General features: G+C 42.5%; 1 protein-coding gene across 1 annotated transcript; it reads right to left on the bottom strand.

Moving 5' to 3' along the window:
- Positions 1–560: 560 nt before the first annotated feature.
- PDE6B (phosphodiesterase 6B) lies at positions 561–24,467 on the bottom strand. The gene is made up of 22 exons (XM_069880460.1): positions 23,632–24,467; positions 21,181–21,333; positions 20,756–20,845; positions 18,101–18,241; positions 16,365–16,439; positions 16,210–16,274; positions 15,085–15,151; positions 14,893–14,940; positions 14,564–14,713; positions 13,447–13,590; positions 12,803–12,868; positions 12,031–12,177; positions 10,376–10,483; positions 9,222–9,331; positions 8,126–8,213; positions 7,520–7,620; positions 6,053–6,160; positions 5,308–5,371; positions 4,539–4,613; positions 3,578–3,661; positions 3,142–3,298; positions 561–1,204 (listed from the first exon to the last, which is right to left on the bottom strand). The coding sequence occupies exons 1-22, from the start codon at positions 24,040–24,042 to the stop codon at positions 1,146–1,148; spliced, it is 2,511 nt and encodes an 836-aa protein (XP_069736561.1). The 5' UTR covers positions 24,043–24,467; the 3' UTR covers positions 561–1,145.
- Between the last annotated feature and the right edge of the window lie 2,676 nt (positions 24,468–27,143).

Here is a 27,143-nt window from a genome sequence, read left to right as displayed (position 1 = left end):
CCCAGCAAAATAAATTTCCAAACACTTAAAAAAAAAGAGAGAAAGAGAGAGAGAGAGAGGAGGGAGGGAGCAGAGAAGAGTGTCTCTTCTGCTACAAAAGTGTAATTGAATGTCCTAATATGGTTGCAGAAATAAACATGAAAACTAACTTTTATGTGAAGTACAATAATACAGTCAACAGTGTTTCAAAGTCTGGAGCAGAAGCTAAAAAACAGACATAACAAAAAGGAGGAAAGGAAGAAGGGTTGGTACTGATATGAGAGGACTGTGTTAAATAACATTGGCATTATGAGGCAAAACAGAATAAATTTAGAAGATGCCATGATTCTGGTTGCTTGGGTAACTGCAACTGTAACGGATAACTGTTGTCTTACGGTCATGTATTACAGAGTGAAGCCTCAACGCACAGCGTGGATCCTGCTTGTGAAGATGGCAGCTACTGGGTGTTGCTCCATGTTTCCATGTAAACTCCATGTTCTAGAGAGCAGAAACCTATCCAAATTCTAGTAAGTGCAGAACTATCATCTCTGTGAGTGGATTCGGGGGTGGGGGCGGGGGAGTTTGTATTCACATGGAATTGTAATGCTTTAGAGCAGTTTAAAGTTTTACTGCTGTCAGTTTTCATGCTTTTTCCCCACCCACAGATTTCTTTCTGACATCATAACAGGTACAGGGTTAGATATGATAAATTTGGCTCTTCTCCAGTTTTCCTACTCTGCATGCTATGGTTGCATATACTGTCAATCACATGGGGTTGTGTGGAGCAGGATAATGAATTCAACATGCTCCGTCCGCTTTGGGATAAGCAGTGTTTCTGTGCTGGAGAACTGCTCTTCTGTAGTCATGCAACCTGATTTATCAGGCCAAATGTTCTGGGTTGCCACATGCCATCTGATGTCAGGTGCATTAAATAGAGCAAGAGACAGGACAGAATGGGCTCCTCACCATTAGGAAGAGATGCAATTAAGGCAAACAAGATCTAGCCCTTCCCTGGCTGGTCATAAGCCTAATTAAGGTAGCAGAACAGTCCAATCAAAAATATATTTGTATGCCGTGATTTTGGGGGGGGTTTAGTTTGTTTTTTTTTTCCTTAAAAAGCCTGGGCATTCTCATTTTGGGTGGCATATATTGCCTTGATAACGTCTCTAGAGTATGCTACAGGTTTTGGAAGCTGGAGCTGTTCCTCCATTACAGGTTATTCCATCTGCCGTATAAAAAGAAACACAAAATTAGAGGTATGGTCATAAATATTCCTCTCAGCCATTATGGGAGTTTTTTTAGTACTTTTAATTTATTCAGTGATCTATGCAGGTTGTACCTATAGTACTCATACCCAGAGCAGGCTTCTGTGCAAAGTAATCATACATGTAAGGCCTTGGAAAAAGTGTTTTGTAGTCAATAGAAACCTTCCTCACTTAAACACCAATTTCTTAGTTAGGAAATAATTCTTCAGAAATTTTCCATATCATAGCTAAAGTGCTTACATTTTATATTTTAGGTTAATTACTATGAATTAGAGGGACATAAGACATCTGGAAAGCTCTAATAATTTCTAAACTGTATCATTTGAGGAACATCTCCCCCCATGGGCTGTTGCGATTTTCACAGAATCACTAGATTGGAAAGGATCCACTGGATCATCGAGTCCAACCATTCCTATCAACCAGTGAACCATGCCCCTCAGCACCTCACCCACCCATCTTTTAAACACCTCTAGGGAAGGTGACTCAACCACCTCCCTGGGCAGCCTGTTCCAGTTCCCAATGACCCTTTCCATGAAAAACGTTTTCCTGATGTCCATCCTGAACCTCCCCTGGTGGAGCTTGAGGGCACTCCCTCTTGTCCTGTCCCCTGTCACTTGGAAGAAGAGGCCAGCTCCCTCCTCTCTACAACCTCCTTTCAGGTAGTTGTAGAGAGAAATAAGGTGTCTCCCCTCAGCCTCCTCCAGGCTAAACAACCCCAGCTCTCTCAGACGTTCCTCATAAGGCCTGTTCTCCAGCCCCTTCACCAGCTTCGTTGCTCTTCTCTGGACTCACTCCAGAGCCTCAACATCCTTCTTGTGGGGAGGAGCCCAGAACTGAACACAGTATTCGAGGTGCGATCTCACCAGTGCCGAGTACAGAGGGAGAATAACCTCCCTGGACCTGCTGGTCACGCCGTTTCTGATCCAAGCCAAGATGCCATTGGCCTTCTTGGCCACCTGGGCACACTGCTGGCTCATATTTAGTCGGCTGTCAACCAACACCCCCAGGTCCTTCTCCTCCGGGCAGCTTTCCAGCCAGACTTCTCCTAGTCTGTAGCCCTGCACAGGGTTGTTGTGCCCCAAGTGCAGGACCTGGCATTTGGCCTTGTTAAACCTCATCCCATTGGTCTCAGCCCAATTTTGGTCCAGTTTGGAACAAAAGGAGACTTCAGATGCAGTCTCTGTGGAGTGGAAGCACCAAGTTCTGACAAGAGTTTGCTCAGATGCTCGGGAAAGGCCAGAAAAGCCTTCTGCTTCCAGCTTTCTGAGAGTCAAACAGATCCTCAGGCTACCAAACAAGCTTTCACCCAATGCCCACTGCAGCTGACAGATTTCAGTGCTACCCAGGCTGGGCCCGCAGAATTTGGTCACTGACTTTACCAAAATAAATTGCTACTAGTTATTACTTCTATTGTCTGCTTCCAGGTAGAATCGAATCTGGGCTAGAAATGGGATGAACTGTATCTCCTCAAGACTTCTCCCTAGCAGTGTGATAGCTTTCCTTCACTCATTCTGCTTTATGACCTGTGGGATAGCATTTTGGTCACAGCTCCCATGTACAAAGGAATGTCTCCCTGCTCTTTTCCATGGACATACATATACTACAAAGGACTTTCTGCTGTCCCTAGCTGCATGGGTGTTCATGCTGAATGTAATGTCACTAATTTCTCAGCCACTGGCTCCTCCTGGGCATTTAAGCAGTTAGTTTACTTTGACAGCTTGTTATGGTGCCAGTTTTGAAGACCAGGTGTCTTTAACCTTTCCAGTGGAGCAAGTGAAAGAAAACTTGTTTTGGACATCTGACTCTGCCATGTCAGCAAAGCTTGCTGCAGATCAGAGAGAGTATCGCATAAGTATGTTTTTGATTCAGGAATGAAAATCTAAGTATTTTTCCTGACCTTTCTTTGCAGCCATCTTCTCTGCCTCTTTTTTCTTCTCTTCCTCCAGTGCTTTCATCTTTGCATCATACTCATCAGCACGGGTCTTCCATTCATTTCTGTTGTTCAGCAGCCCATCAAGCATAGGCTGTATTTCCTCATGGAAACGGGAAAATTCCTAACCGAAACACACCCGTCAGCGCAATGGAGTGCAGCCGTAGTGCTTGTCCATCATACCCCAGAACAAACCCCAACACCTCCCCTGGTGTGAGGCTGGCTCATGCGGGGAAAGCATTAACTACACAAAGAGGGACCATGCTGCAATGCCTCAGAGAGGAGCAGCTGTTGTCTCCTGTACCTATCCATCTACCCATGAGTTGCTGCAGCAGGACTCACTCACCTGGGATTTGGACCCCTGTTGGGAAGAATGGAGTGTGCCAGGGTGCGCTTTGCTTACCTTATAGACAAATGTGCACACAAAGTCGATGAAACCAACTTGAAGCTTTGGAAGCTCAGCAGCTTTCCTCCGGTCCATCATGGGCTGTGGGAGGACACAAGTTCACCATGATTTGTGAGAACACTTCATTGAAAAACACACCCCTGTTTTTTCCCCAAAACTGCCACGTTGTGTCAGCCTGGTAATTCTATGCTGTCCATAAAGGTTGTCCATCACTGCCCTCTTCCTCCACTGCAGAGGAATGAAGTAGGCTTATTTCCTTTGACATTTTAGCAGAAATTTTAGGCAGCTCTTTCAGTGCCTGTGAATGGGGAAGAGGACAGCTTTTTCCTTGCACCCAGATACCTGCGAAAAGGTTCATCTTATAAAGTGCTAAGGAGAGTTTCAGTTCTCTAAAACATAACTGAACATTAAACAATACTCTTATAAGGCCTTGTTGCTTACTGTATCATATGTGATACCTCTGTGGGTAGATGGGGTGCATGAAAGTCTACTTTAAGTAAACCGAAACAACAAAGGTGGAGGTTGCATCAGGAAATTACTTTAGTCTCTTTCAATGCCTAAATTAAGCATTTGTTATTGTAGCAGAAAGAATATATTAAGAAACACTGCTTTAATATATGTCCATTTATCAGAAATAATTTATGTACTCTATGAAGTTTGTAGCATTTCCTCTTATTTTTGGAAACACTGTTTTCCTCTATGATTAATTTTTCCTTTATGTATAAGGGATCAGCACAAAGTCTCCAGGGGGACAGTCACTCCTTGCTGGTTCACAGCCACTGGGAATCATCTAAGAGGCTCTGTCACAGAATGTCTTTCCCAGCTGAGTACCTTCTTTTCCAAAGGATTTTGGCAGGCATGGTGATTTCAGGAAGACTCACAACAGTGTTGCTTGTATTAAGTTTCTGCTGAGACTTGCTGTCTGAACTGAACTGTCTGGCTCTTGCATGATACTTACAATAGGCTGTTGCTGAAGGACGCTTATTTCTAGGTCTCCTTGCTCCCAGAACTCAGCCGCTACCAGGAGAGCTACCTACATTGCCAAGGAGGAAAAAAGAAAAGTTAACTCTGACCTCAGCTTCATAACTTGATGCAATTTAGGTCTCCACCATTAAGAAAGTCTCACTTCTAGCCCCTCTGTCACTTCATGTCCACACCCAGCCACAGCCTTTCTCCTTGGAAGGGCAGCAATTGCAAGGGAATTGTACCCATGTAGTGATAGCTCAACAACCTTATTTTACTGGAGCTCATTGGTCCACTATTCATCTATTAAGCAATGTTTTCAGGATGTCCCTCTCGAGGATTTACCTCTTGGTCACAGTTTTGGCTGCCTATTATGAGTCTCGTAGTTGTCCTTTCTTCATGCTGAACAGCAAGGTGGGGTTTATTTCTTTTATCTTTTTAAATTCTAATATTTCTTACTTTAGCAATTGCTTGAGTACAGTTCAGGAAGGAAGTCCTAAAGGGCATCAAATAACTAAGGAAACAGCAGGTATTGCTGGAAAAAACCCAACCCATGTATTACATGTAAAAAATCTCTGTCACCCATGAGGCTAAATACTTAGGGTACTTTTCTGCAGAATTCAGAACTACTATCAAAACCATTACTCTAATGTCCTTTTGGCAGTTCTGGTAGCAAACTTTGATTCACCTTCTAGGCAGATTAGGCAATTCCATTACATTAATATATAAGCTAGAGAAAAATAATAGTATATCAAGCACCTGACCTTACTCTGGACTTCCCAAGGCTTTGTGATTGCTGACAAATCACAGGCAGTCATCATCATTGCCCTGAAAACAGGAAAGACATTAGTTTCTTCTCTATAGCCTACATTTCACGTCTTGCAGGCTCAGGGTGCTTCTACCCAAACACTGTGTCAAGTCTCCCCCAGTCCCTGCTTTTAGGAAAGATGGGTTGCTGCAACAGCCTTGGCTCTGACTGGGACACTCATCAAGGATTGCTCTCCTTATTAAAATGGATTTGTGCTAGGAAGCTGCTTGCTTCTGGAGCTAGAATTTTTTCTGCTTTAGTTACTGCTGGGCTGAACATGTTGACATTGGAGTAACAGTCTGACCCCTTCATGGAGGTTTGGCAGTGCAGGCTGCAGTAACACTGTGGATGCAATTCATTGGCAGTGCAGAGCACACTGTATAACATCTGTCCTGCCAAAACAACAGCATTATGCTATTCAGATTGTTTGCTGCTGGGAAGAACATCTAATGGATTGGATACCTCTAATTTGCTACTGCAGTCTGCTCCTGTTTGTGACCTACAAAGAGGTCTGGTAGGGTACAGAGCCAGAACAGATTCTGCATCTCCTTAGGAGTCTGTGGCCAGAAGGACACTCCAAAACCTATACTTTCCTTGCTTTTCCAGAATATCAGATTTGAGTGGACAGTGATGCACAAGGCATATTCCGGAGCTCTCGCCAGGTGATCACATCACAAACCTTTCCAGCGCTGACTACTCACATGACAACCTCTTTCTTTGTTGTCTCCAGAGACAGGTATTCAGTCCATGCAGTTGAACTATCATAGGTCTTAGATTCATCAACGATCTTCTGAAACATTGTTCTCTTTCTTTGAGGCAAAAAAAAAAAAAAAAAAGTTCCCAAATAAGGTAAAAATTGTGTTAACAATGGATCCTGGTATTGATAGCCCTTCCAAAAGGCTTTCCAATAGTTGCTGTCATGGCGTTTAGGTCCTCAAGGAAGCCCCCAACAAAACTAAGCAACGTCACCTTCTTCTCTTAAGCAGGGGAGACTGTTGTAAATTACTTAAAAGTAAGTGTACTAGTGAGACATGATCAGGAACTTTCTGCTGCAAATTATTTCATCTGAGAAATGCTTCCACCTTTGTAGGCAACACAAGAATTTCCCTCTGAATGCTAGGCAAACTAGGGAAACCTAGAGCTGTCTGGAAGGCTTGTGAAGCTACCTGGCTTTACATCCTTAGTCCGACCTCTTCAACCTTATTTATATACCTAAATATAAGTAGCAAATTCTGGGCAGGGATTTGTATATAACACAGAGATATTTTGAGAAGTATGAAATCTGAAAAATCTGCTGTTTCAACACTATTAGAGAACATATTTTAGGCCAGATCCACAAAGCTACTCACTTACGTGTTATGTCTGTATAATTTTGCCTGGGTCTAATCTCAACCAAGCCTTTGTTTGCAGACTGTGGACCAAGGAGAGCAAAGACTGGCTTTTTCTCACCTGGTAGGGAAGTGGGTATCTATTCCCATATAGCCATTCTGCCCCTGGAGTAAGAGGACTGGATATCACACCCTTCCTCATATTCCTCTTTTATGGATTGTTCATATTTTGCATAGTCATTCTTCGGTGCAAAACATAGAAGCAGTCTGTGGTCTCGGCACTCTATTTTGAAAGTGTGTTTTGAAAGCTCCTTGCTCTTTAGGAAGTCATGTATTGCTGACTTCCAGCCTTTTATCCCAGAAATACAGTGCATGCTGCTCCAAGATGTCTGGGAATTTTGGCTTTTGGGTTTGAAATCATCTATGAACTGGATATTCATCTATTATGGACCACTTGTTATTTGGGTTGTGCTGATCTCCCAGAGAAGTTAATGTAGCGCTGGCCAGGCTGTTTCCCATATGAGTAAGTTTACTGGTGAAGTGCTAGGTTTAAAAAAAAAAAATAGACATCTCTTTCCATTAGAGGATCACATAGCACTGCTTTGTTGCAAACAGAAGCTTAAAATGTCACAAAAGCGATCTAGTGAGTAAAAATTAGTTTTAATTATTTGAGTTCGCCTCACCAGTTCTGATGTCGGTGTTAAAGGCAGCCTCACAGAGGCAGTGTTGTGAAGAGGATTGCTGCATGGGGGTGGTTCTCAGAGCAAATCATCACATTTTGCCTTTGTAAAGTACCAGCTGCTTTCTGCCTTTTGCACACAGTGTATGTGACTGACTTACTTGAAGTAGAGTGCCAGGTCTGTTGCTATGATGGCAATTTCCATAAGGTGAATCATGTGCTCATGCTGTCTGCGGTTGAGGTTCTGACAGATATTCAGTGACTGAAACAAAGGAAAAGGAGCTGCAGAATCCAAGCACTGTGTTATTGTGAGTTACTAGCCATCTCCCTTTCTCCCCTTTAGTGAGCTAAAAGTGCTCACTTTTTGCCTGGCAAATATAGCTTCAGCAATAGTTTCAGCTTTCTCCTCTAAGGTACAAGGGTTGTGAGCCCGTATGTTGGTGCCTTGAGTTGCCTTTTGTTCAATGAACAAAGTGAGTGTCCTGAAACTTGAAACACAATGTGTGCCCAGACCCTAGCCTTAGTGTGCATTTCCCTGAAATGAAGTTAGCAAGGGGAGGGTCAGCCTTGGCCATGTTAGAGGGACTACAGGAGAACAGTTCTGTATTTAACATATTCCTTTGGGGATAATGATATGGCTTCTGAAGACAGCACGTCAGAGTGAGGCAGCTGCAGTTCCTCAGGTTTAGAAACCAGAGGAAGATACTGTTCCAAGCACTCTTGTTGCTGAAAAACTTTGTGTCCCTGCATTAAAATTCATTACCAACCTCTTCAGAGAGCAAGAATTTTCCAAATTCCAAGTGATGTCTCTCTAAAATTGAGGATCCATGAAGTTTAGCTAAAGGATTTTGAGATCTGGTTGCATAAACAAAAAATTAAAGATGTTAGTGCAGCACTTAATTTTAAAAAGAAATGTCCCATTTTATATTTAATTTTGTTACACACACAATTTCAACTAATTTTGAAAGACTTAAATGTAATATTTTTAATAGTTAATCACTTCAGACTAGTTAAAACACTTCCCTGGCACTGCTTGCAACTATTTTAACACTGTATAAAACAGTCTTCCAACTACAAATTTCACCCAAAATGTTGTTTATGACTGAACTTTTATTATTTGGCTTATTTACTTCCTGAATAACTACATTTTGACATCTAGTAATAAGAACAGAAAAAGTAGCAGTCTTTGGACACTTTCCTAGGTAAAAAGCAAGACCCTCTTATATACAAAACAGCAGCCACCTTCACTTAAATTTTTCCAAAGCTGCAGAAAACAATAAGACGGTATTGCCAGGAAGCATTGCAGAAAAGCTTGCATTTGATTGCTTGATTTGACAATGCTTTAATTGAACAACAGAGGCTTGACTCATCAACAAAATAATCCAACTGTTTTTCTGTAGCTAGTAGCTACCTACAGAAAGCATGACCCTCATACCCATCTGCAGGTGGCAAGGGCAGTGCCACATATAATGCTTTCTCCATAGATAACTTCCAGCAAAAAGTAGGCTTCTTGTGTCCAGGATGCTCCTGGTAGCATCCTGAGTCTCCTATGATGCACAGGATTCTAAATTCCTGCGCTGTACTTGTTACACCCTGCAGACTGTTGCTTTAACAAAAGGAGCTTTTCCAGGGGGTGAGTAAAGCCCCGGAGAGTGCTGCAAAACTTCAATTTCTCCATTGGCCTGAACATAAACCCAAATGCTGTTTCAAGCTGAAAAGCAAGGATATGGGCAAAAGAAGGTTGTTACCCCTGTGTGTAAAACAGGGCTGTACTGCAATTTGATGTGATCGCAGTCTAATCCCACTCCATGCGAGAGCAACAGTAAATGGTTTCAAGCGGTAGGAAGGTGGGAAAGTGCTTACTTCATTTGGTAAAGGTTGTTGGTTCCCCTGTGGTCAATATCATGGCACAGAGCAGCAGTTACCATTGCAAGGGCTTCGAGGTCTGTGTAGTAACGCTTTAGCTTGCCAGTCTGGAGGGAGAGAATTTGCATGTCTGTTAGTGTCTGTGACAGGAAAGGTTCTGAGTTGTGACTGCTCTGTGCTGGAGATCTCCTCATTGGAACAGCCCAGCAGAACAGAAAACACGTGTGAAACTTAAGTGCAATATATGGTACTCTTAGGTTAAACTGGGAAAGCAGCTGGAAATGAAATGTTTCAGACTCAGGCGAGCATGTGTGCTGTACATACCTGCTCAATGCCTACCTGCTGCTGTAGCAGCCGTGTGCTCTAGGGACATCAGAGTTCTCATAAGCACCCCTTCAGTCACTCAACACAAGGTACTATGTGAAGGGGCCCTGTATCTTTCTGGGCAACAGGGTCTCCAAGCTGAATTACCCAAAAGACTGTCTAGGATGGTAGGCATCATTCTGCTGTCAGCAGTGTCACCCACGCTGACTTCACTGGGTGCTGGTGCTGGTCTATCCCCAGTGCAGACCAGCAGTCTAATAAATTTTTTTTACTTGTTTGGGCACCTGTTGTCCTGACAGCCCGTGAGAAATGGCATTTGCCACTTCACAAGTGTAAGTGATAGACTTACACCTGTGCCTGTCCTGTCTGGAAATGCAAAGCATGAAGTTATCTCCACCCTAGCCTGGGAATGGAAAACGTGAGGTTGCCTCCACCCTAGCTTAGAAGTGGAAAGTGTGAGTTTGTCACCATCCTAGCCAGCTATGTTTGGCTTCTTCTCTCAGAAGCTGTTGGAGGAGGGGAAGTCCTATAGACTGTATATCCTACTCTGCAGAAGGATTTAATCTGGAGGTTATTCAACACTGTACACATCTGTGCCTATGAGAATTAAAGCACTCCATTCATTGGTCAGTATTTGCTGCAACTCTAAGTGTAATGAAAGGACTGTCACTTCAAGCAAATGGATATCTCATTTAGCAGTAGCTGTGATAGGAGTGACAAACTCTTGTCTTACACCAGAAGAAGCCCTGCATATCTCCAGGGTGCAACAGAAGGCCTCCTGTAAATGAGGCTATGCCACAGATTTAACTGGTGTGGTTTTACCTTACCATCAGGAGTGTGAACATGGTCTGCGCGACGTTGAATCCATGGCGCCAGTTGTGGTAAGTTATCTTGCGGTAGCCTTTGCTGACTGAGTACACAAATCTCACCAGAACCTGCACATTGGGGAAGAGGAGGTTAGTTTGTGTGCTGAGGCTACTGCTTGTTGCTTCTGCAATAGAGACCATATGCAGAAGTCATGGACGAGGTTCAGACCATCTATACAGATCCCCAGAAAGGGATCAGAAGCTGTAATTTCACCAGGCTTCCCTAGTGGTGTTGTTACAGTGAAAAGCTTAATGGAGATCTAAACAGGACTATAAAATACAGCTCTCTGCTTTTTAATACCTCTCTCCCTTTCTTTTTTTCTTCTTTTAAAGAAAAAAGAATCACCTATGGGAGAAACAAGAAACAACAATGTCCAGAGTAAAAGAGATTTTATCCTACTGCTCATGAATTTGTTAAATTTCTGTGTTTCTCTATGTTACCTCTTGTAGGAGGATTTGTCTCTCCCATGTCTTGTGATTTACTAATACTGATATCTTTCTTCAAGAGGTGTAGTTCCATAGACAGAGAGTTGGGTAGTGCTCATATCACCTAAGCAATTACTATATAGGGCATTAAATAACAAATTGGTTTTACCCCTCTTTATTCTAATTCTCCATGTGTACTACTTCTTGTAGCTATTCTTAATAAAGACCAAATTCATGGATGAATATTTATTTTTTAAAATCTCAGCTGCTCAGAGGGGCAGCCAAGAGTGACTCCTTTCCACACCTGTGTCAGGGGTTAGCTGTTCCAGAGTAGATATTTTGAATACTTTTTGCCAATGACATGCTATAAATAAGAAACACTGAAGTAATTCCCATTCAGTGAATTCATTTTCCTTCAGTTCTCTCCTACTTCCCAATCTGCCTTTCCAATTAACTCCAGATACCACTAGATGGAAATAAACATCACATGACGTGCTGAGGAATCCCTTGGGGAGTGGCAGAGCCACAGAAATGTTAGTTTCACAAGTCCTATATGGGTTTTAACTGTGGCAAAAAGCCTGAACTTGCACACCAGGGTCTATGGGGTCCTTGCTCTCACAGAGTCGCACCACTCCTGTTGCCAGAATTCGGGAAGCTGGTATCAACTGCACCAAGTAAAGGCAAGTCTGTGTTTGCAGGGGAAGAGAAGCAGATGGACTTAGAAGTATGGGTGTCTGTGTATATTCACTGAAATCAATAGGGTACACATTATAACAAATGAAATATGCACAGAAACATGCACTGCCCCGTGTTGCACCTGGAAACGATGCTTTTATACTGTGTCTGTGAGTGGCATTAGATGCAGCAAGTGCGAGAATTTTTTTGGTGTTACGTAGCTCCCATCTATATAGAAAGAATATCAAACTGCTCCCGTAGCAGACTGTGCAGAGCAGGAGAGACCAGCTTCATGTTCCAAACCTGCATTTAGAAGCCGAGGGCTTTTACAGGGTGTTCCCTGCCCTCAGCGGGGTGAGTGGGCTCAAGATGCATACCCCTTTCCCCGCAAGCCCCTGTGCAACCAGACCTCTGGCCACTCCATGAGCTGCTCAGGGCACTTGTGGGGACCTCAGCCACACAGCAAGTCTGCTGGCCATCCAAGGCGAGAGTCCATGGGTGTTCCCATCTCCTACCTCCTGCGGGATCTGGAACTTTTTCACCACGCCAAGCTCATAGTACATCTGAATGCCACACTTCACCAGCTCTAGCTCGGTGCAATCAAAATCGGAGAATCTGAACTCATAGATTTCAAACTTGTTGGGTCCTGGAAGTTCTTCTTTCTGTAAGAGAGGTGGGGCTGTTTGTTGCTGCGCTACTTACGCCAACACTAGAAGCACCTGGAATGGGTTTTGCTTAATAAAAATTTGCCAATATGATACTGCTGGGAACTGTTCCTTTTGTAATATAACACATAAATAGACTGAAAAGCAGCTTTTCATTATAACCCTGTTAATGGGGAAAAGGGAGGCCTTTTTTCATCAAGTGTAGGAAATATTGCCTGTGTTCTGTTAAGTACTTTCCTTGTTGACATGATATAGTTTGGAGACTCTAAACTTGAAAGGTTTTAGAAGGAAAGACTTAGACCTCTCCATGGTTACTCCAGAGAACAAAATGTGTGATAAGTCAAGGTGGCTGATGTTTTTTGAGGTGAACTTTGAACTCCTTGAGATAATGTGACAGAGAGCAGGTCTCCTCAGGAGCTGGAGAAGGCATTCACTGCCACCTGATAATAACCTAAAACTCACACAGCAAAATAGGGAATGTATGCTTTGCCTTCACCCTTCACCAGATGCCCTGTCGATCTGTACCAGTGTGCCAACACTGGGAACTGTTCCCTACATCCACCCACCTACAAGCAATATTTGTTTACCAGGTCTGTCCATTCCAACACTAAATTGCTCTTACCAGGATGCTTGCCAGCTCTTCTTCCTCACACTCACTTGGCTCCTTCCCCAGCTTTTCTCGTGTTGGCTGCAAAGAGCACGAATGTGTTAAACTGATAAGTGAACCCCAACAGGACTTTGCACTATGCAGCTTTGGGGAAATCTAAGGCAGCTCCCGTATGCAAATTGTGTTTTCTTCCTGGACTTTACTTTTTTTTCTAGTCTTTCAATCCATTCTTCCTGGTAAAAATGTTCTCCTCTCCTATATTTTGGTTTGTGCTTTCTTTAGTTGTTCCCCTAGAGTCAGTGTTCCAGCTGGGCCCTCTAAGTCCACCTCCTCTGCCCTAAGGAGGTTCTGGGGACTAAATCAGCTTTTCTTCCACCCCTATAGCCCTGCTCTGAAGTAGCACCTGCATAAGCCTTATCTCCAGGCCTGGCTTTGCTGAGGAAATTACAGCAGACACAATGTGGCAGCCTGTCCATTTGTAGGGCAGACCACAGAGTCAAAAGAAAGCCTTGCTCTGCTGCTGTGAAATAACTGGGCTCCCAGGTGCTGCCTCCACACTGTTGTGGCTGGAAGGACTTCTGTGGGATGGAAGACCTGTTACATAAATCAAGGGCCAGGCCAGCATACTTAGGGATGCACTTCACGTTGTGAGGCATTACCAGAATTTCCTGGATTTCATCTCTGTCACATCTCACGTGGTAGAGCACCATATCCTGAGCAATGTCCTTCCTGTTCTCCAGCTTATTTATCTTATCATACGTGTCCGTGTTGAGTACAGACCAACCCAGGAACTGTGTCAAGGACTTGGTGAAGGAAAAAGAAAGAAACGGTGAAATAACGAAAACATCTGTTCCTCAAAGTCACAGAAATAGCATGATATATTTTTAGAGAGACATAAGCTCCACATTGGCCACAAGTCTAGCAATGCACAACTGTGCATTTGCTCCCAACCACAACTTACTCCTCAGCAGAGCAGCTTCCCAGCTGTTGAATCTGCCTAGACCTCTGGAGGTCTGGAGGTCTGAGGACCTTCTGTTCAGTTCAGCTCACAGAAAATTATTTTTGTGTTGCTGCAAATGTCTCCATGCCTGTGGAAATGCTGGTGTCATAATGGTGAGGTCAGGAATCCTCAAATCAAGGGAGAACTAGGTGGTCTCATCACCATTCTCATATATTTACCTACACCCTGTGTTTAGTCTCAATTTATTTCCTTCCCAGTTGCCAATTCAAAATGATTTTTTATTTCACAATCTTTTTGTTCGATAAGAAAAATCTGTTTCAGGAAACACGCTGATTGTTAACAGATGCCGAGAGCTGAATGCCTGTATTGGACTGACACTAGCACAGAAGCTTTTCTAAGCAGCAAGTTCTTTAATTACAGCTGCGGTTGGTATATATAATAGCTGGCCACCCTTTGTATCTTAGCTACACAGACAATTTCCCTGTAATTTCTTGAGAGAGTTGCCCAGCTGTCATGTAAGTGATCATGTTAAATTAGTTGTGTTAGTACATCGTAGCTGCTCATAGCTAGATGTCCAATCCAAGATGTTGAAACAAAATGATGCAAAACCAGCTGGGTTTCCAAAACTGAAAAAAGAAGGAGTATTTCATATAGTTGCTTTCAAAACTTTCAGGCTGATGCACAACACTTCTATAAGCAAAAAAAAAAACTTACTCCACTACAAAACAATGGGGGATGTTTTGCAGGTGTACAATGAGCAATAGTGACCTCTTTCAACCGTATGCACTACTTTCAGCCACAGCAAGGAACTGTACCTCCATGAGGGTCTCATCCTGTTCATCAAATGGTTTCCCATCTTTTCTGTTATAGAATGTGACAACACCAACAATTTCTTCCTTTTTGTTGACTATTGGCATGGAGAGAACATTTTTGATAGTCCATCCTGATTCGTCTAAAGGACCTTCCTTGAAGCAATAGCAAGCAGAAAGAAACCATGTACTTAATGTGTTTTCTGGGTATATCAGCACTCCCATTCTATGTCAAGACTATAAGATAAAGAAATATTTATATGCCTAATATTGACTCTAAATTACATTTCTGCAAACAAAGTAAAATCCTTTGGGCCTGGAAGTTTTCACAGTACCTGAAAGTTAAACATCTCATCTGCAGCAGCGTTCATAATGTTGCAAATCTAGGGGATCACACAAAAGATAAAGTTTTACAATATGGGCAATGAGAAGTTTAAATACCAAAGCAAAAACCTGAATTGATGAGAAAGCAACAAATAATGACTTAATCTCAGAAAGCCTTGATGGAGCCTAGGTTAAGTACTTACAAATCCACTTTCGGCCACATAGGTTGGCAGTCCAGTAACTAACGCCCAGTGGTCCGGGGTAGGATTTCTGGATGAAAGAAAAATGCATAAGGGAAATCAAGGATACACGTTTACTGAAGAATGATCATGGAGCCAGAATGTATTTAGCTGATTGTATAACCTGCATTTACATATTTCACCCCCAGTTACTAAACAGTCCTGTTACTTTCAAAGGTTGTACACATGTGCAGGCAAAAATTTTTTCACGTATAATAAGTTCTTTTCCTTCAAGGAATAACCCATACAGAATAACTCATAAAATATCATAGACTGCAGACAGTTAAGAAAAAGTCATTCCTGGCAGTAGGGGCTATGTTTCAGACCTTCAGCACAAAGAAAGATAAAGTCACTGCCTAAGAGTGACTTCCAGCCAGAACTTTTGCACACTGCTGTACCTAAGCAATGGAGCCTTTCTTGCAGCGCTTCTGCTGAGACAAAGTGCTATGACTAGAACTGGGTGGAACTCCTCTTACTCCACATTTATCCAAGGCACCCAAGGCTCCTCTGAAAAATTCATTGACAAGAAGAGAGAGTGATTTTCAGAGAGAAGGAGTCTCTGTTTGATGTCAAGAGAATAGAGAAGACCAGAAGTAGCCTTAAGATGGTAGTTGTGACTGTAGGATTAGAGTGTAATAAGGAACCTGGAAGACAGGTAGGGAAGCAGGAATGACCATGAGAGATTGGGAGAGTGGCAGAGTGGTGAGAGGCAGAGCTGAGACAGGGGGTACCTCAACAAAAGATGTGTTCACCTACTGAGACAGGGAAGCCATCAAGAAGGATTAATATCTCTGCCTGGCAAGGAAAGTGGCAAAATTGCAGCAGTTAAGGAATTTAACTTCTGCATCTAAAAAGAACCATTGATTGCAGTGACTTTTGGAGCCTGACTTGCAAGTCAGGATACCAGTGCCCCAGAAAAATCTTTGTCCTGCAGGAATGTGAGTTGAAGCACTAACTTACGTTCTGACTCTCTTACACAGTCTTCTATCTGTCCTTTGCGTATCTTCTCATTAATGTCTAAACCGTGGGGAACCTTGGTTTTCACTACACTCTGTGTCAGTATTTAACATACAGAAAATGAGAACTTACGGTATGACTTTAATGTCTTCTTTTCCATGTAGTATATAATCAATGACCTTGTAAAAGACAATTTCCTACAAATATAAAGAAGAACAGTGTTAAAATTAGTGGTGAGGCACTTCAGCCAGAGAGGAGGGAATTTAAGAAATCCGATTTTCACATACCCTGCCATCTGGGGTGCGAGGTCCTGAGTAGGGGGGGACTTCTCCCAGCAGGACTGGCCACAGGTCAAAAAATTCCTGGTTTTAAAATGGAAGAAGTATTTTTAGAGTAGAAAAATGTGGCCTACCTCGATCCTCAAAGTAATCACTTCTCTACCATGCTGGGTTTTGTGCTGTGTAAACAAGGTATGAAAAAATACTCGTTCAATACTAGGTAGAAGAACGGTATATCTAAATTAGGAAGTGTCAGACGCATTATATGGCTGTATATAGTCATATACTGCCTATACAGAGGATGCCATTTTGTTCAGTGAAAACGACTCTTTTGTTCAGACCAAACTACTTGTGTAAATATTTTATGTGTTCTTCATTTTCCAGAGTGTGACCAGTATGGCTGATCTACTACTTACTAGCTTGCTAAAGTGAAAGAATGTTTTGTTTATTTTCCTTAGGCTACTTTAAGTGTCTTTAGCACACTAAAGGTCTTCTAATACATCTCTTCACCAGTTAGCGTCCTATAAAAGCAACGTGGTGGAAATCTGGAAATCAAAGTCCATGGTAGCCTCAGTTACCCTGACCATGGAATGAAGCAGGGTTCCTATGACAAGGATGCTGTGTAACCCCCACAAAAGACTTGACAAAGGTGCAAACAATTGCATGAGAGCTGCAGAAGTAATTTATCTTCTGTCAGCTTATTTTCATGAAGCCAGATTGCATGCAAAAGACAAGACAACATGCACGTGGGTGAGTCCTTGAGGAAGGTGGCTGCTTTGTTGCTGGGAGTTTGGTCTCAGCAGCATGGTCTTTCACTTTACTTCTGATATCCACAGACTTCCTGATTTTGCAGATTTTGACCAAGATTTCCATGGTGCAGTGACAGGGCCTTATTGTCAGGCCTAAAGCAAGATACGTGACCCATGAATGATTAGTATTGCATTGTTATGTGTAGTGTTTAACTGTAACTTCTCACATTGCTGTTATCAGTGGAATTGTGCTGTGCTATTTTTGGTGCAGAGAACATGAGAAAGAGAGGCAGTAAGCAGCTCTGTCCAGAGTCTCCATGTTTTTAAGGGTGATGTAATTTGTTTATTCAACAATATACGTGCTTGACCCCTCACAGTGATGGCTGGAGACCTCCCCTACAAGTGGATGCACTGCCTAGGACTTCCCAATTGTAAGGCTCTCCAGATCTTTGCTGCAGAAAAAAAAAAAGGGTCGCTCCAGTGACTGCAAATCTGGATGATGATAATGTGATAATTGGTGATGTATCTTTCTTAATTACTATACTTATTCTCTTGTAGTAGGGATTAGATACATTGCCTGTAAAGCTGTTACTGTTAACTTATTGTTGATTACTACTGATCGTTTGTTACCTTTATTGTTGTAATAAGTTGAGTAAAACTTGATTTCACAGAGTATTTGAGAGTTTGGGGTTTTATGCTGATCACACTTTCTGGTAAAACACATGGGCAGTCATGTCTGCCCTTCTTTTGCCTTCCTAGCCTCTGGCCCTTTCAACGGTCCCAGCACAGTGATAAGCTCTTCCATTTTCCTTTTTTCTTTATTTTTTGTATGATCTTCATTTGTACAATGGAAAAAAAAATTGCTGACCAAAATAGGAATAATGACTCAAATCTAGCTTAAGTTTTGTTTGCTTCAGTGAAAGTTATCTCCATACATCACCTCACAGTAGTTACCAGCAATGCAGAAAGATGTACAACACACATGGTAACACTCACTTTCTGCTTCGTCATGTCCAGGAGACCTACTGAGTACCGGTCACAGTTCAGGTATGCTCTCACTGTGTAAAAAGCCTTGTGGAACTGCCTTTCAATGTCTGTCAGTTCCTCGAAAACCTTATTAGCTGACCACAACAGCACCTGCAGGATAAAATCCAAGAGTAAGCATTATCTCTCCTTGAGAGCAGGACTTCCCAAATGTCTTTGGAGTAACAAGTAAACAACTGGGTTTTTTACTACGGTTTCTGAAAAGTACAGCAGCAACCTGCACTGCGCAGTATAAAAGCATTGCTTATTCACAATAGAAATTACTAGGGAAAGATGCACTTTGAGGAAGAGTCAGGTCATCACCATGACAGGGATACTGGAACTAGGGCTAGATTTTTAAGGTCCCTTCCAATCCAAACCATTCTATGATTCTATGGTTCTGTGATCATGTAGTGCTGTGTAGAAGTCCAGTCTTATGAAGACTGACCACCTTCAAGAATATCATTTGCTTGCTCTGTACTTAAGTACTTTTGGGTTGAACACAATGAGCCATGTTAACTCTCTAGGTGGCCAAAGGTCTGCCAATTGAACTACTGGTAGAGCTAGCAGTCTGTCTCGCAACTCATTCTTGCCTTCCTTCCTTTCTGTGGGATCTGCTGATGTAGTGGAGACATATGAATACATGACTACTAGGTTCAGCCCCAGACCAGAACACCCAGCAGGAGATATTAGTCCTTCCACCTTTTAGGTGCTTTCATTTGTCTTCTAGCCACTCCCTTATCTCTCCCTGTCCTACTGCTAAGTCCTCAATAGGAATAAACCTTTTCTAGTTCTGCTTTAGTTCAATTAGCATTACTAGATGGCTGTGTCACAGGACTATCGTTCATCCTTTCGACTACTAAACAAATTAGATGAAGCATATGAGATAATCATAAAATCATAGGATCATAGAATGATTATCTAGTTCCAGCTGGCTAGTGTCATCTAGATCACCTAGTGTCCCTGTCCCTGGGCAGAAACACTTTCCACTAGATCAGGTTGTTCATAGCCTCATCCAACTCAGCCTTGAACACCTCCAGAGATGTTACATCCATGACTTCTCTGGGCAATCTGTTCCAGTGCCTTACCACATTCACAGTCAACAAATTTCTTCCTAATATCCATTCTAAATCTACCCTCTTTCATCTTAAGATGGTTACCCCCTGTCCTGTCACTGCACTCCCTCATAAAGAGCCCTTCCCCAGCTTTCCTGTAGGTTCCCTTATGTACTGGAAGGCTACTATAAGGTGTTCCTGGAACCTTCTCTTTTCTAGGCTAAATGAGCTGGACTCTCTCAGTCTGTTCTTGTACGAGAGGTGCTCCAGCTCTCTGATCGTCTCTGTGGCCCTCCTCTGGACTCACTCTGACAGATCTATGTCTTTCCTGTGTTGAGGACTCCAGAACTGAATACAGGACTCCAGGTGAGGTCTCACAAGAGCACAGTAGAGGGGAAGAATCAACTCCCTGGACCTGCTGGTCATGATTCTTTAGATGCAGCCACATATACGATGGGCTTTCTGGGCTGCAGGGGCACATGGCTGGCTCACATTGAGCTTCTCATCCACAAACACCCCCAAGTCCTTCTCTTCAGGACTGATCTAAATCCATTGTCCCCTCAGCCTGCATTTGTGTCTAGCATTGCCCTAATCTAGATGCAGGACCTTACACTTGGCCTTGCTGAACTTCATGAGGTTCATACAGGCCCTCCTCCTAAGCCTGTCAAGGTCCTTCCGGATAACATCCCTTCCCTCCAGCGTGTCAACCATGCTATACACCTTGGTGTCGTTGGCAAACTTGCTGAGGGTGCACTCAAACCTATTGTCCATATCTCTGACAAAGATGTTGAACAACACCAGTCCAAATACTGACCCCTAAGGAATGCCAGTTGTCACGGGTAAATTATTATCCTAATGCTTCTAAAATAAACTTTCATTTTGCATCCGTTCTGCTGAAAAAGGCATTTGTCCTCACAAGAAACCCCACCAGAGACAAGTGCATGGCTGCCAAGAAGCACAGACTTTATTGCATGTCTTCTACAATGACAACCAGTTGTCTGCTGCAGAAAGTGATTACATGGATTGACATCCGTCCCAATAAATTTGAGACTACTTTCATAACCTGAGTCATGGAAAAGAATGGTGGCTGAGTTATTTCAGTTCAGAATACTCTAAACCTCTTATCGTTGTACATTTCTACTGAGAGATGTCAATAAAACAGGCATACGAGAATAATTTTGCTGTCACTAAAAAGAAATCTGGTAGCAATTTTTAATAAGCAGATAAGAAAAAACCCCACATTCTTAATTCTTTGGGGAAATCTCTAGGTGCTGCTGGCTGCAGTTTTTAAACACTCCAAGTGTTTCAATGCCTGAGTTCAACAAAACCTCTGGACCTCAGTCCTACTGAAGCTGGTGCCACTGTGTCAGTTCCTACTGTTTTGCCAACAGCAGCAGGAAGAGAGACAAATGAAGGACTCTGGGGAAGGAGTGGTAATTGCAAGCAGATGAAGGTACCTTTTTCTTTCTACTCTTCAGGATGAATCACTGAAGCAGACCAGCTACACCTTTGAAATAAGTAGAATGAACTGATTTGATTTTGAGATGCAGCCCAATTGCATTTTCGCACTTACCTGGCCTCTTCGAGTCTCACAATTGTGAAGGTAACTCAAGTGATAAATTTTCAAGTTCAGAGAGGCAAAATTCAGGTACTTCAGAAAAAGCTGAAAAGGCAAACAATGAGAATGAGTCAAATGTATCAGCAGCCTCATGTATACTGGATTTCCCAAGAACCCTCTAATGACGTCATGGTAATTCCCCTGGATAAATGCTTTGCTTTGCACTGATGTGAGATAAGGCTTATCCCAGTGTAACTTCCCTGAGAGATTTCTGAGATAAGCATCCTCATATTAAGCCTCTTCTGTTAGAGGGTGAGACCCCTGTAGGGAAGTTCACACCAGTGGAACTTCTCTAAAGCAGAATCCCTAGTGTAGAAGAGGCTGTGCTACATGGCAAAAGTGACAACTGCTTGATAGAATCTGAGCTACTGACCACTTACTGTTTCATCAGAGCTGGTGAAGTGTGGGCCATTCTGTTTATTAATAGCCACAATGACAGCAACTAAATCTTTGCCATTCAAGATGGGTGTCGCAAGGATGTTTCTTGTAGTGTAGTCAGTGAGCTCATCAACAAACGGACTGAACTGGGCACACTGTTAAAATAAAACCAGAAAATTTACTAATTAAGCATTTTCTGCAATGTCTGTAGTCTTAAAATCGAGTTAAAGCACAGTCTCTTGAAGTAAGCTGCCGAAAGAAAGTTTTGCTTAAAACATTATTGAGGAGGAGAAATGAATTAGCATAAAATTGGACAAGGTACAGAGGAAAAAACTAGTATCGAGAACTGGCTGTGACTTCTGACTGCAATACATGCAGTTTTCACTTTTTGCAAATGTCTTGCAAAACATAAACCTTAACATGTCCAACACTGCCAGAACAAGTAGGCTTTCCACTGGTGATCATCAGATCACTGACATCTTTCACAGTACCTCCTCCATTCTTTTCTCTGACTTCTCACTGACATTGCAAAGGGGGCACAGTTACCACAAAGCACTGTGTAGCCACAATTTATAAACCAGTGCTGTCTGCTACAGTTGCTGGGACATTCACATACCCTCATTTTAATTTACCTTTGACTGGACCCTGAAGCTACTGCAGGCTTGCAGTGTCCATGAAGACACCTACCCCTTATTCCTCTTGAAAATGTTCTCCCAGGCATTTCCTCCTATGTTGCCCGGTCTTTGTGCATGGGAGGTGATTAAGAAGATATCCCAAGGGAGGATGCAGCTGGCACCAGCAGCATGTATGGTTCCGGGCGCTCTCCCCCTGCCCTTGAGGGCAACTCATCGCCCTCTGCCCCAGGAGCAATTTGGCAGTGGTTGCAACGTGTAGCTACCATCTGTATGGACTACACTGCCGAGGAAGTTGCCTGCAGGGGAATTGCCTTTCACACCACTGGGAGAGGGCTAGGTCATGATGGAGGGGGAGAACAAAGTGAATTGATCCATTTGTTCCTTATATGAATGCCGCAGATGCCCCCATCCCAAAAGAAAAGAAAATAGAGTAAGGATAGTCAAGGAATGCTGATAGCCTATCACCTCACCTTCACGGGGCCTTATTGACACCACCATCACTTGCCATTAGTGAGCGCAGGGATGGTCTTGCTGACCCAAGGTGTTGCCCCTGCTCAGATGAATATCTTATCAGCTGTGAGTCCTTCTAGTTGGGTTAGGAAAAGTCCTGAAGCTCTGATCACATTCAGAAGGCTGCACCAGAAAGAATAATCACTCCCTAATGCACATTCTCCCCACACTCCCCCCACTGCTGGCATTCCCTGACGACTGGGGTAGGCTAAGAGTTTAGTTTCTGTATCTTCCTCAAAGGAATCACCTTATGGCACTTCCTAAAAGTACTAGAGTTGCAGTCCAGCCCTTGGCTCAGAGCAATGAAATCCTTCCATATCTTGAAGAAATGTCTGATGCCAGAGAACTTTAAGAATTTTAAGCAAAATTCTAATGCTCTCCTCCCCACTCCCCCCAAAAAATTTCTGTGGCAGACAAGGAAGTTTTTGCCAAAGGATTTGGATAGGCTTGTATTGAGCAATAAATGGATGGATAGACAGATGGTCTCTTTGTAGCTAGCAAACAATAGATGGAATAATCCCAAATGTCATATTTGGGTCACGTGGATTTTAGTTTTATACGTATATGATTAGAAAAAGCGGATTGTAATTGCTGCCATACAGTTTTACATGATTCAACTCAGGACTATGGGAGCGTAAATATGGTTACAAAGGCATAAAAATAAAACATACAATTTCCTTTGACCCATCCTGGTATTGCAGTGTGCAGTGCTTGTTGAAAGAGTTTTTTTGGTCAAGTTTACCTCTTGCTGCTTCCAATGAAGATCACCCACGTGCAGGCTGCAATTAACCCACCTGCTCTGAAATCCACTCCTTCTGGTTGATAAAAACACCTTTAATGCACCTGTCCCAAGCTTCATCAGACAGCAAACATTTTCAAATGTCATTTGTGGTGGAAAATGCTTTCTGGACTTCATGTAAAGGATTTCTTTCTCTTTGGAAATTACTCTTGGAACATTAGTGTGTGTGGAAAATACTGTGTGTGTTCAGTGCACATCTGACTGTACCTCGCTCTCTCTTCTCTGCTAAACTTGATATTATTTTTCTTTAATTAGACAAATGTGACAGTGCACTTGATTGCAGACATTAATACCTTGTGTAATTCCTGTGCTTACTTCATCTCACTCCATAAATAACATTTGAAGCAACTTACAGACCTGCCACTGGTGCTTTCATTTCCACCATACAGCTGTTACCCCACAAGAGGTTTGAACAAGCACCAAAACGTCCTGCTGCTTCTTGACCCCCTTGTACTAGTAAGCATGTGAGTCTTTCACCTACTGAGTGAATGAATAAATGGCAAACCTACCTCTTTGACATCCTTGATGTTCATGGTTTTCTTGGTTTGTGCAACGTAGCCCACAATGCCTATGTCCAGCGGATAGACAATCTCACAGTCTGGGGAGACCAGGCATTCCTCCAGGGTGCTTCCCTCTTGGATGTTGAAAAGCCTTGTTGCCAGTTCAGGTGTGCCATTTCTCTGCCTGTACATGAAAAGACTACAGCGGTCGGCATGAATAAGGGACCTGATTCTTCTCAAGGTCTTGAAAACAACTTTCTCCATATTGATGCTTTCTTGCATGTCTTGGATCAACTCAAAAAGGATTTCACTCTCATTGCTATCTGATGGCTCTGTTTTTAGTTTCTTCTCAAAGTACTGCTTGGCAAAAGCAGGGTTACCATCAAGAAACTTCTCCACGTCGTCTTCACTGATGCTCATTGTGAATGCCCTGGGTTTCACAGTAGATGGTAGTCCAAAGATATTGTCTATGCAAACAGTGCTCTAATTTCTGATGTTATTCCTAAATTTTTGTAATAGAAGATGTTGCTTCTAGAGTGACCAAGGTTGAGGTAACACTGCAAGGAGAGCTTGTCATCAGGAAGAGGTATTCCTTTATACTGCTGAAGAGGTGTCTGTGGGAGGACAGATCTTCTCAACCAAACAGATTAAGTGACCTCTACAAGAGCTTTGAGTCAACTTTCTTCTTCTTAATCTAAATGCAAATATAAATGGAGTACTCACAATATCTGAAAACACTCTCCTTTCTCTTGATAAGCAGAACACTAACTGAAACAATTATATGGAGGCAGCAGCAACGGGCAAGAACTGCATCTCCTAACAATGAAATAAGCTCTTTAAAGTCTAATTAAATATATACTGCTTGGGCCTAATCCTTTGCTAACAAGGTGAGCATCTTATTATTTCTGCTCTCCCAGCTCCCTGCAGTAGTAACAAATGCATCCTCCACAGAAGAGCACGGTGATCAAACCAAAAATAGTGACGTAATGGTGCTCTTTCAGAAGAAAACATGACCCTTAGTGATATTCCTCTAGGAAGGAATCAGGAGAGTGTCAGGAATCATGGGAAGCCCTCCAGACATTAAAAAACCCAACCATTCAAGAAGGCAGAAAAACTTCCTTCATCACTATTGGTGTAGAAAGTGTGGCAGTTATGGATGTGAAGGTCAGAAGCTGTTTCACATCAATGAAGCCACCACGCAGTGCAAACAACAGGTGAAGATCAGTGTCATGCTGGGAGGCAAAATGCCGTGGAGGCCACTAGTCTTCAAGTGGAATTAGAAAATGCATAAGGATTTTCATCAGGGTGGAATAGGCTTAAATTCCAGCACTGTGTGCTGGTAGATAACCAAGGCTCACCTGCTCAAGAAATAAAGATTCAGGTTGTCCATCCCTTGTTGCCACCACTTCCGCTGGAACTGCTGCAAACTGGCCCAAATATGAATGTGGGTGCCCGGGAGAAGGGTGACAAAAGAAGAGGCTGCGGTTTCAGTGTTGGAAACATTTATGCAGAGGTGTCTGAAACACAGGAATGGGATAGGTGGAGAGACCCCCCATCAGCAGGAAGGATGGAACAGATAGCTGCTGATCCATCCAAGTCCACTCCTGAAATAAGAGGTGAACACCCTCACACAAAGGCATGGGAGCATAGAGGAAAAGGGTTAAGAGACAAATCCTTTCAGAAGGTTGCAGGTAAAATGGTGGAAACTGAAATAAAGGTCTTATTATTTATATTAATTATAATTCCATTATTATTTACAATTCCATTTTCTCCTATTGCTTCTTTCAGTTCTATGGATCACTCGTGAGGCAGTAGGAGAGATGTTGCATCAACTGGTTGAATGTCTTAGATACTTCTATGCTACCGTGGCAGAGACCTGCTCGGGTAATTCTTGCAGTCAGGATAATTAAATTATTGCTCAAAAAGGCTTGGAGGAGGTGATGTGTGCCGGGGTGTATGGACTGCCTCCAACGTCCATGTTCTAACAGAGGGATGAGGACTGGCTCAGCAGTAGCTTAGTGGGTGTCTGTTCTAGGTCTCCAGAATGGAGGTGTGGGAAACCTTTTGTGAGCAACAAGTAGATCTGTCCCAAGCACAGGACTTGGTGGCAGTGGAGAATTTCAATTGCCTAACATTTGTAAGGATAACAATTCCTCAGGTTTTGGGTCATTCAGGAAGGCTGGCAGAAAGATCAAGAGAAAATTTTCTTTGGTTTTGACTGTACGCAATGAAAAGAACTAGCTAAGAACTTCAAGAAGGCAGGCAGTTTAGGTTAGTGAGATCGTGAAATGAGAGTTTGAAACTGGGAAAAACAGGCCATTTTGTAAATTACGTGCCCCTTTTGATCTTAAGCAACAGAAAAGCAAACAGAAAGTGTGTAAGCCTGGTGCAACTATTGAAGATGAGTATAAAAATACCATGAATGAGTAAAAACGAGAAGTCAGAAAAGTCAAGATCCAAAATGAGATTAGATGAGGAACATGAAGGACAGTGAGCATTTTCTGTTATTACTTTAGGAAGAATAGGAATATCAACAAAATTATTGAAGGACTAGAGTGCTCAGAGGGTTGTGCAAAACAACTTCTATGCTGTTCATGGCTTTTTCTGATAATCAACAGAGGATCTTCTGAGTGCCTGAAATGCTGGGAAAGAGTAGATGGTAGGATTATTTCAAAAAAGACACAAAAAAGGTAGAACTTGACAATTCCACAACAGACTACTTTAAACCTAGCTTCTAGGAAAATATAAGAATATGCATGTTCCTTTAATAACCAGAGGAGAAAAGTAACAGCCAATGTAGTTTTCATCAAGAGTAAACTGTCATACTGGCTTAACTTCCTCTATGCCAGAGTTGGAAGTGTGTGGAGATAAGGAAAATAGTGACTGTCACAGGTCTTGATTAATGAGGAAATGGCACACAAGATATTCTGTTTCTTAAGGAAAAGGTTTAGATGAAACAGTTAAAAGGTTGTAGCAAATCTGTTTGGAAGATGGAGAGTCATTGTTAACAGTTTACTAATGAAATGTAAGAACTTCTTGAGTAAGAGTCTCTGCAGAGGCGGTCTTAGATGTAGAGCATCTCAGTGTTTCCACCAAGGCATATTAAGCATCAGTGCATATTAAACCAGCATATGAGCCTCAGTTAGGTGTCTGTAAATATGTTTGAGCACCATCCATAAACTAAATTACATATAGGTGTGTACAGAAGGGCACTAGAATTCACCAAAGGTGTGTGGAAGTTGTTGCTTTTATGGAGAACAGTCACCTGGTGAGATCTTGGAATGAGTCACTACCTGGGCTTATCACAGACGGCCCTGCCAGGCAGAAGGAGGTGTATGTCCGTAAGGGTGAACCTTCTACTGTATAACAGATTATGCCAAGATGTACTAAACAAATGTTTCACCTGGAAGACAGTGAAAAAATGTGACTTCTGAGGAAAGACTGAGGTTTGTTGTGTCTTTTGAGTCATCTCTTTTCTAAACAAAACAATCCCCAAATGTCTAAAAGACTACTGCTAAGAA

This window comes from Phaenicophaeus curvirostris, chromosome Z, assembly GCF_032191515.1.
Source record: "Phaenicophaeus curvirostris isolate KB17595 chromosome Z, BPBGC_Pcur_1.0, whole genome shotgun sequence".
NCBI lineage: Eukaryota > Metazoa > Chordata > Aves > Cuculiformes > Cuculidae > Phaenicophaeus > Phaenicophaeus curvirostris.
Note: the sequence above shows the minus strand (reverse complement) of the source record. Positions and strands in the feature narration are given on the sequence as shown.